The sequence below is a fragment of the Aplysia californica genome, unplaced genomic scaffold (assembly GCF_000002075.1).
Source record: "Aplysia californica isolate F4 #8 unplaced genomic scaffold, AplCal3.0 scaffold00055, whole genome shotgun sequence".
Lineage (NCBI taxonomy): Eukaryota > Metazoa > Mollusca > Gastropoda > Aplysiida > Aplysiidae > Aplysia > Aplysia californica.
The window spans coordinates 1,668,700-1,679,796 of NW_004797325.1; the positions used below are offsets into that span (position 1 = coordinate 1,668,700).

Genomic DNA, 11,097 nt, shown 5'->3' on the forward strand with positions numbered 1-11,097 from the left:
TACCTCTTCCCCTCCGCGCACAGAATAGGTCCCCGGATTTTCCCGCGCACACACCGGATGTAGGCACGACCGTATCCGTAACCTACTTCCGCCTCCGGAACTTCTGCGCATGCGTAGTCCTTGTGCCGGAGGTCTGTGAGTCCCTCGCTGGTGCTGACCTGTGCGCATGTCCATCTGTGGCTGTAGCAGCTGTGGTGGCGTGGCAGGGGGCGGAACCAGGCTCGGGGGTGTGACCAGGGACGGGGATTTGGTAGGAAGGGGAAGTTGGGGAGGTGGGAGGCAGTGGGGTGACAGGAAAATAAAACCAACCTTGATATCACAACCTTTTACTACATGTACATTATAGGGAAAAATAAAATCTGGGAGAAGGCCTACATGGCGGAAAAGATGGGTGAGTGGGGGGAAGAGGGGGGTGGGGGATACAGGAAAGTAAGGGTTTCTTTACAAAATAACATAAAGTCAAAATAAAGCATCATTATAGACGTAACTTTCCATATTTGCAAATACCGAATGCGATATGTTACAATAACAGGAAGGGAAATAAAAACAAAGCCATTCAATAAAACAGTATTATAATTTTGGAGTTGCGTATGCTCATGATATTATCAGACCCTCTAAGTGCCATTTGAGATGTATTTAAAGCCATGCAAGAATGTTGATTTAAATATATGATAACAGGTTCATTGCTCGTGGAATACAGTTTCAAGACACAGAATAACATACAACCATTCGGGACTTACATGATCTTGTACGCTCATCCAGGGTCCCCACTATTTGTGGGCATTATTTGGGTCCCCATGACGTCATGTGAGAAAGAACTTATTTTGAGAATGGGGGCTGAGTTTACTTTTACCGTGTATATATAGGCATAGGTCTATATAATAGGATCTTAAAATGCATGTCAAATGTGCAAAATTAAAGCTCTAATAAATCTTTAGTATTTTTTCTAGGAGGTTTTAGGGGTTTTTGTTTTGTTTTTGTTAGTTGATTTATTGTTTTTTTCCTGCTGTTGTTTTTTTATTGCCCAAAGAGAGGGGGGAACCATCGTGAAACACGAATCTTCGGTAAAAAAAAACAAACATAGCAGGGCAGAGCTACTCAGCAAGCGAGAAATTAAACATTATCTACCAGTGTCTTCTTCCAATTACTTGCTCATCCCAAAGTTTACCACAAGTTAAAAAAAAATCAAGAACGAGGGGGCTGATCTTGATATTTACCAAAACCCTGATTCGGGTTTGAAAGCAACAAGCATTCGTAACAGTGCGCAACATGGGGGATTGTCATCCGCCCAGTCTTACAAAACGTTTAAAACACGTCTTCATATTCCAATAGAAACAACCAGAACAAAAATATATATGTCGTGTGAACAGCACATTATTAAAAAAAAAAAAGAAAGAAAAAAAAAGAAAAACATTTTAAATAGCCCTTGGTGTCCGTGACAGACCGAAGTGCAGAAACAAGACGTAAGGACCCAAGAAATGGCTACAGCTGCGATAGAACTGGATTATTACACTTTTCTAAATTCTAATACATTTCGATTTATTAAAGTGCTATTTCAGATGTATTTTCCACCCTTAAAAACAAGGCCATGAATTTTGAAGTAAACGTGACGTCTCAAACGAGAATTAATTGTTTTGTTTATTTTGCTATAATATTTTCACAGGAATAGTTTATATTCGCTGCTGCCGTTACATCAAAGATTCTCTGTAGAGTATCTTTAATTAAACCGTTTGCCCATTTCCTGTTTCTACGGACTGAAAGCAACACCAAGGGCCATTACTCTAATTCGATGTCCGCACGACCGAGTTGATCCAACATCTGCGAGCAGAGTGCGACAGTTCTGTCGTGGTTGTCTGCCCTTTGAGAGATGTGTGTTCCGGGAAAGGCATAGGCTTCTGGGAGTAGGACACATTTCTGCAATGTTTGGATGTTAGCACAGTCCTCTAGAATTCCTCGTACCTTTGGGGTTGGGAAAAGAGAAAGATAAGAAAGCAACAAAAAAAAAACCCCAACAAACCCAACCGAAAACATAAATGGCTGGAGAGAGAGAGAGAGAGAGAGAGAGAGAGAGAGAGAGAGAGAGAGAGAGAGAGAGAGAGAGAGAGAGAGAGAGTTTACAAACTGAAAACAAACTGATAAAGAAAAAAAGAAGAATATATATGAATGTAGTGATTGAAGACATATTATATGATTGACGAAAGAAAGACAGAATTCATAAGTATATGAAAGCAAAACCCTAAAACATCAAGGATCGAAAAAAGAGAGACAGATAAGATGGTAGAATTTGAAAAGATTGTAGAAAGAGAGTGGTTTGTTGAAAGGAGCTCTGGAGTTGTTTTCTTCTTCTTTCCTCCTCCTTTTCTTTCTATGTTACTCTCTGGTTACACCTCTAATCTTCGTTTATATGACCTATTTGTATTGCAAGTGATGTAAAACACCAAGTAAAACTAATAAAGCTAAGAAAAAAGAGAGATATGCAAAGAGCAATGTTGATGATTGTTAAGGGGATATGCGTGTGGGAAATCGGGCCAAAAATAGAATTTTCATCGAATATTCCATTTTGGCGAATTTTGATAGTTCAACCATTTCTACACGTCGTCGTATGATCAGTTATTATACTAAAGAAAGTTCTCTTCCTGACATAAATTTCCTTGGAAATATGTAAATCTAGGTATAGGAGGCCTTTCCTCTGGTGTTTGGTTGAAAAACAACTCATAAACTGAAGCAAATAACGACATAATGCAAACAGCACAATGCATCCTTCCCCGAGGTGTTTGGTATCGCTGTTTATCTAATTCAAAGATCGCACATAACAAGATAGTTCACTCAACCAAAGATAGTACATAACAAGATGGGCCACTTCTCTCTTTGAGCCAATTAAAAAAGTGTCCTCAAAATTTGGTGGCGCCCTCTTCACAAAAGCGCACTCTTTGCGAACAGAGTTACCCTACTTGAGTTTTAAAAAATTAAAGTGAAACTAGCAAGTTTTGGGATAAATTTCGGAAGAACGCTTTTTTAAAATGGTTACGCTGACAAAAAACCTCTTCCGGAGGAAAGGGTGATGGTTTTCTTTGTTTAATTTGACTTTAGAATGAAAGGCGAGAGGTCATTAAAATGTTAAAAACCTAAAACTCCGCACTGAACGTACCCGAACTGCTGATGAACAGCAGTCGATCTGCGCACGCAAGGAGGTGCTATTCCTATTCTTCTTCTGGAAAAACGAAAGAGAGCTTCAAAACAGACTGCAGCGCCATCTGAAGCAAAGAGCATACTTCCTGCGGACACTTTTTTGGCTGAGTGGCCCATCTTGTTATTTACTATCATTGACTCAACCAAAAAAAGTGCCCGCGGAAGTCCTCGCATTGGTTCAGATGGCGCTGCAGTCTTTGTTTTGAAGCTTTCTTTCGTTTCCCCAGAAGAAGAATAGGAATAGCACATTTCGTTAGTTTCACTTTTATTGTTTTTCACACAAGTAGGGTAACTATGTTCGCGCAAATTCAGCTCTTTTTCGAAGAGGGCGCCACCAAATTTTGAGGACACCTTTTTAATAGGTTCAAAGAGAGGAATGAACTATCTTGTTATACACGATCTTTGACTCATTTTCCTCTTTTTGCGTTTCCGAAATCGACACAACGCTAGAAAGCGTGGGAACAAAATACATGTATTGAGAAATTGTGAGAGAATATTACTTTTTGGTCGTTTTTGTAATTTTCTCATTTCGTCCCCAGAAATTCGTATTGCTCAATTGTTTGCGAATCAAACTGAATGAAACTTTGTAAACAGGTCTATTGTGATGTTGTGCACATTCATACAACAGGATTTGATTTGTAAAGTACTTTTAAAGAAAAATGTTTTTTAACAGCCCCAGCCCCTTAAATCGTCATACTGTGAGTACGCTAAAGTGTAGAAGCCCGTAAAATCTTTGAAATTGTTTTAATAGAAAATCCGTGTCGTACGAATTTAGATCTTAGTTCGATTTATATCCTCACAAAATTTGAAGGAGATTGGTGTACAATTAATTGAGCGACAAACCTCTCAACTGATGAACTTTCGTTAATTTGCGACCATTTTTTGTATCGTTCGGCTAAGGACTGTTAAAAAAATGTTAGTTTTGAATCTTTTTTCTCAATCTCTAAAGGGCCTACCGCCAAATGTGTAATTTCAATGTTAAGCCAAGTATCAAAGGTCCTTATTTCAAGATAGAGGAAAAGGACATAATATTTCATGTCACATACGGGAGGGAGAGAGAGAGAGAGAGAGAGAGAGAGAGAGAGAGAGAGAGAGAGAGAGAGAGAGAGAGAGAGAGAGAGAGAGAGAGAGAGAGAGCGAGAGAGAGAGAGAGAGAGAGCGAGAGAGAGAGAGAGAGAGAGAGAGAGAGAGAGAGAGAGAGAGAGAGAGAGAGAGAGAGAGAGAGAGAGAGAGTGTTTGTGCCAACTTGTGTACATTTAACTTTAACATAATCTGTCCACACATAAGTGAACACACTCCCTACATTACCTCATAGAGAGGCGGCGGTATGAAGGACTGTATACAGAGGACCTTAAGGTGGGTGCAGTCCATGCTGCGACGTACGATCTGTCGCATGCCTTCCATGGACAGCGAGCAGTAGGAGATGGCGAAGCAGGTGATCAGCTCCATACGTGGTAACAGACAGGCAACCTGCGTGTTGTTGTGTGTAAGTGTGTGTGTGTGTGTGTGTGTGTGTGTGTGGAGAGGGGTGGGGGGGGGGGGGGTATATGTGTGCGTGCGTCGAAGACGGGGCAGAAAGTCAGAAAAACGCATTTAATATTTATTTAAGAAATATGTTTGTGCCTAAAGAAAGGTACCAAAAGTCGCGACAGACCATTTTGAGCAACTGGCTGATTACGACAAAAAAAAAATCACTTTTTAAAAAACCAAAATGTGTTTCCATTAAAACTGATGGTTCCACAATTTTTAACAATATGTAAAAAAAGTTTTCATTGATTTGATTTCTAAATATTTTATTTTGAATTATTTTGAGAGTAGGGTATGTTTAAAAAAGATAATGAAAACTGCTTTTAAAAGGTGTCAAAATCTATTCTTGAAGTACGTTTTCTCTTCCCTGCTATGTTTTACCATTGAATTCTAATCATGATATCGGCGTCAACTGAATGCTGAATTGGAAATGAATTTTCCGTGAATAAATAGATTAGATTCAATTGAATTATAGTTTTTTTAAAAATCAAGTTTTTATGTGTTCTAAACTTAAAAGCTATTTTTCTAAAAATTAGATCTTTATACACTACCTTGCAAAATGTGCAATGTCTCAAAAACTATTTGAGATATTAAAACAATTCAAAATCCACAGTGTTCAGCATTGAATGTCCTATTAGGCACAACCCTTAACTCAAAATGGTTAACATCGGACTTTTGGTACCTTTCTTTAGGCACACACACAATGGTGAACAGAGGGAGAAGTACAAAAGAGTGAGAGTAGAGAAAAGGACAAAGACGGGTATATATGCAAAAATTAAAGAAAGAAGTTATAAGGGAGAGACAACAGAGGTATTATAGGAAATTATTATTTTGTCAAGTTCTTGTTTTTATTCTTGCTGTTCTTGTTCTTGTTCTTGTTCTTGTTCTTGTTCTTGTTCTTCTTCTTCTTCTTCTTCTTCTTCTTCTTCTTCTTCTTCTTTTTCTTCTTCTCCACACCACACTTGAATTCCAGTATCTATATGACGGACCGCCCTGCTCAGTTCTTCTTTCGGTTAGAAGGCCTACAACTTTTTCAGAAGTGTCAATGGGATTGGCACATTTCCTGTCTCAGGGCTGTGTGTGTCCTGCATTTCTGGAGGATGGATTCCAGTTTGCTCGGCTTCTCTACACTGGTATTTTGGTGACTGTACTAGTTTAAAATATGTGTACATACATGTGCTGTCTGAGTCTTGTTAGTTGTATACTTAGTCTGGGGATAATCACTAAGACTTGCTCTTGGCGGGACAGCTCATGGTAGTTATCTGATCTCTGTGGCGCTTCAAATCTACGATTCAATCAAAGACCTATGCCGTATTTGTCTAAAATTGATTTTTTTAGCTGTCCCTTGGCTGCAGATCCTTCTCCGTCACATATCTTTTCGATGTGATGATCAGATTGTAAATAACTTATCTTTACAGTCCTATCGTCAGATTGAAAAGATATAAGACGATGAAAGATCTGCGGCCAGGGAAAAAGAAAGAACGGAAAAAGTCGATTTTTAGAAGAAATGTGGCATATGGATTCCTTGAACTGAGCCGTCGATCGAAATAGTGTTTTTATGAGAGGCTTCATTTCTGTGCAGTATAATATGCTGTTGTTGTCTTGTTGCTCTTTCTGCGCACCCAGTTTTGCTATCCAGTCCGCCTGTTCCTTTCCTAAGACACCACAGGGTGAAGGTATCCACTGCAGCACGATCCTCAAGCATGGAATGCTCTCCCTTACCTCTCACAGCCTTCGGAGTTTGTCGGCAGTGATTGCCTGCAGTACTGACCGTCTTCAAGTGTCATTTGTGCAGTATTATGTGGTTTTGTGGTTTTCTAGTGCAGGCCTTGCACTCCAATATCTCCGATTCCAGCTCTCCATCACTAACCCCAAACGAGAATTGACATGAATCTCAATTCCAGATCATTACACGGCGATTCGATTGGTAGATTCTTTCAACTAGAGAAAGTGGTATTTGAAAAATGGGTAAAACAAGACCCCCCCCCCCCTTCTTAAGACGGTAAAGGCGTCTCTTTTGAATGCCGTCAAGCGACCCACATGTGACCCAAAGATAATGGAGTCCTCAGATATGCGTTATAATGAAAAGATCAAGTACATTCCGACTGAAAGTTTCAAGTTTACTTTTATCCTCTTGTGATTTATCTTCACTTACCAAGGGTGATAAGGGACTCAGATTGTTTCTGCTCAGATTGAGCTCCTGGAGTCCCGCCAAACCTGGCCACAAGAGGAGAGACCGGATGTCCACCTGAGTCAGTCGGCAGTCGCGAAGGTTTAAGTAGGTCAAGCGGAGAGTGGGCGGGGCTAAGAGACTGTCCAGACTTTCTTTCAAAGTACAAGATGCAAGGTTCAACTGTGGAACACAAATCATCTTAGTAAGCGCTTTATGGCACTTACAACATAGTAAGGTAATGTACGTGCCGAAGTTTAAAGGTGTTACAGGAGAGTAGCAAACACAAAAAGGAGAGCTAAGGACAATAAATATTTGATAGAAAAGAAGGAGCAAACCACACCAGAGCATCCACCAAACACCCACGAACAGAATTTATATATAATTACTTTGTACTGCTAAGTGTTTATTGTATACGCTTATTTAACGCCCCTTCAACACGGTAAACCGATAATGTCTGGAAATAGGTGTAATATGACAAACATTATAATAATATCATTTATATTGTCGCTCAATTATTTAGGAAGAGTAGCAGCAGCAGCAGCAACAACAGCAAAGACAACAACAACGACAACAGCAGCAATAACAACAACTAATATATACACTGACGGCTCAGCGAGTGTAGGAACAACGGATGGTGGCGCTGGGGTCGTCATCACAACGGGGGACCCGTCCAACCCGACCGTTGTCGAGACATTGAGTGAGAAAGGCGCAATATTCACGAGCTCTTTCGAGGAAGAGAGGAGAGTCTTGGAAATGGCCATTGACTGGATCGACAAACAATGTGATGCATCCAACTCGGTTGCTATCTTCACTGACAGTCAATCGCTATGCATGGCACTAGTGGGAGCATCACCATCCTTCGACCTAATGCGACTGTGCATACATAATGCAACACCTCAACCCACGATTCAGTGGATTACTGGTCACTGCGATATCCTCAGCAATGATCTTGTTGACAGTAGTGCCAAACTGGTAACAGCACTGCCGGGTCTAGTCCACCAAATTGCACATGAAAGAGCGTGCGCCCAGATTAAACTGATCACACAAGACCCTGATCCGATATCCCACACGCGGACGAAGGGCAATTTCCTTAAAACGAGAGGTTCAAAATAAGTCCCGCAGTGACCAGTCACTACTGGCAAAAATCAGGCCCGGTCATTTCTTTGGGCTGCGGGCCTACAAAAACAGAATAGACAAAACATCGGACCCAATCTGTCCATTGTGCAGGGAGGAACCCCAAGATTTGGAACGCTGGCTGCAGAGATGCCCCGCCACGGAGGTCCGCGGTGGTACCTCTTTGGAGAGGATTCAGGGAGGTTGGACTGCCATACAATGAAGCGGAACCAATAAATTGGCAAAAAGATATTATTAATCCGCATACAGGAAAAAGAGGCTAAAACAGCACCTGGACATAGATGGCTGGTGCCTCTATAAATAAATCATTGATGGTCAGGTCTGGTCAGGTTGGACTGCCTCACCCGCTACCCGAGGGAGGCGTTGGCCCTGGCGAAGAACGTGCCCTGGCGAAGTGCACGCTCTTCGGGGCTCCAAACATTTCGAACGGATAGGCTCCCCCCCCCAACAACAACAACAACAACAACAACAACAACAACAACAACAACAACAACAACAACAACAACAACAACAGCAACAACAACAGCACCAGCATCCCTACCTTCCTGAAACAAATGAGAGGCCTAAGAAAACACACTCCCTCCATCTATGAGACAGTGCTGGGCAGAGACAAAGTTTACAACAGCAATGAAACCACCGCCATCACCACCACCACCATCATCAAGAACAACAACAACTACCCCACTATCACCACTACCTTTACCACCATCAACAATAACAACAACAACAACAACAACAACAACAACAACAACAACAACTACACCACAATCACCACTACCTCTACCACCATCAACAATAACAACAACAACAACAACAACAGCATCATCACCTTCCTGAGTTTAATGAGAGACTTGAACACCCCGGCCAACTGGGAGGCCACACAGGGCAACTGTTTGACAAGTATGGTGTTGGGCAGGGACAGAGCTTGCAACAACTACCCCATCACCACCACCACCACCATCATCATCATCATCATCATCATCATCATCATCATCATCATCATCATCATCATCATCATCATCGTCGTCATCATCATCATCATCATCAACAACAACAACAACAACACCACCACCACCACCACCACCAACAACAACAACAACAACAACAACAACAACTACCACACTATCACCACTACCATTACCACCATCAACACTAACAACAACAACAACAGCATCCTCACCTTCCTGAGTTTAATGAGAGACTTGAACACCCCGGCCAACTGGTAGGCCGCACTGGGCAACTGCGTGACATGTATAGTGTTGGGCAGAGACAGAGCCTGGAGCTCCGTGAGTCTCTGAAGACCTTCTAGGAGATGTTCCCAGCGGACGGGGTCAGTACACACCTCTTTGTCTTCTATCTCCACGTGGGTCAGGTACTGATGGGTGGGAGGTTGGTGGGTGGATGGATGGGTTTGGTGTGGGTTGTAAAAGCGAGGGGGGGGGGTGTTGTGTTGTGTAGTTTAAGAGGAGCATGGAAAAATGGCATTATAAAGACAGAAATCAAATACGGTCTAGTAGGCACATAGCAGATAACGAACACGCTCATACCAAAACGTACTCATAGCAAACAGAATTTTACGTCCTGATTTTTTTCATATACATGTATATTGTTTGGATCTAAACGTACATAGCGAAATTCGTTCATAACAGAAAGCTGTGAAACCACATACATGTACTTAGATTAAACTGTTAAAGAGAAAAACATAAAATAATAAAGATACTAGGGCTGACAGAAATAAATGTCTGTTAGATCAACATTTCTATAATAATCACGCTAAGAACACATCTAATGCGAAATGAAAGCTTTCTACAGAATGCTACCTATGCTTTCTCACATAATCACCACCTCTGTCAACACAGGTGTGCCAACAAGGAACAAGTCTCTGCCTCGCGTCAGTGAAGCATTCAAACTTTTCTTTTCTACTACTTTCGCTCATTTTTGTGTCAAATCGCAATGGAATTGGGCTCTCGTCCATTTTTGGACATAAAAAGTTGAGCCTGTGTGTTTTTTTTTGTGTGTGCGTGTTTGTGAGTTTAATTATGGGTGTGGAGTGTGGGGGTAGTGTCAAAAAGTTGTTCAGATAAAGAGTCACACGCGTCTGTGGTGTCGCAGTTGCTTCTCTGTCGCACGCATGAGACTTGAGTTCGATTTCCTAGAGGGGAGAGCACCTTTATCGAGTATCTAGATGTTGCATCCCTCCCAGCCCGGGTTGGCCCTAAAAAGCAGGGTTGGAAACTCAAGATCGCCTCCTAAATTCTCAAAATTGTGTCGATGGGGGCGTACAAACGTCTACAGTGAAAAAAGAAAAAGATTTGTGCTCACCCGGGCTTCTAAAACCTTGTTGAGAAGAGAGACAGGTAGGGAGACATCTGGTAAGACCTCCACCCATGTCCTTTGGCACAGGTATCTGAACGGGGAATGATGTTGTAGGGCCAGGCCGATAGGTACATCATCGATGGTTAGTTTACAGTCCAGCACGATGGTGATAGGGCCTGGATTGGTTGGGGGGTGTTGAGGTGGAGGGAGGGGGAGGGGAAGGGCAGAGGGATAGGAGGAAGGGGGGGGGGGAAGAGAGGGAATAGGACGAGTAGACCGATCGGGGTATGGGGTAGATGGGGAGGAAAGGTTGGATGGTAGAGGAGGGAGGGGTGGAGGGGGAGGGGATAGGGTAAAGGGTGAGAAGGTAAGGGTAGTGGGGAAGGGCAGAGGGGTGGGAGGGGGGTAAAGGGTAAAGGGTAATGGGTAAAGGGGGAGGGAGACGGGTTGAGGGGTGGGAGAGAGGTAGAGGAGGAGGGGTAGTCAGGGAGGGTGGGGTTTGGAGAGGGGGGAGGGGGGGCGCACAAATAGAGAGATCGTTTGAGTTTGGGTTTTAAGGAAAGAGAAGAGCATTACCACATCAAAATCATTTAATGCAGGAAAGCCAGAAAAAGACGAAAGAAGTAGGACCTACCAGTGTCTCCTTCCAACCACTTGCAGGGAGGGAGGGGGAGGGAGAGAAAGAGAGAGAAAGAGTGAGAGAGAGAGAAAGAGATAGATAGAGAGAGAGAGAGAGAGAGAGAGAGAGAGAGAGAGAG

The 11,097-nt window shown here is 42.4% G+C and overlaps 1 protein-coding gene across 1 annotated transcript in view; it reads right to left on the minus strand.

Moving 5' to 3' along the window:
* Positions 1-290: 290 nt before the first annotated feature.
* LOC101852005 overlaps positions 291-11,097 on the minus strand; it is a gene marked incomplete in the record, with an annotated part of 22,304 nt that continues 11,497 nt past the window's right edge. The window contains 5 exon segments of the mRNA XM_013079545.1: positions 291-1,959; positions 4,498-4,659; positions 6,872-7,069; positions 9,204-9,398; positions 10,346-10,515. Coding sequence (XP_012934999.1) covers positions 1,777-1,959; positions 4,498-4,659; positions 6,872-7,069; positions 9,204-9,398; positions 10,346-10,515 — 908 coding nt within the window.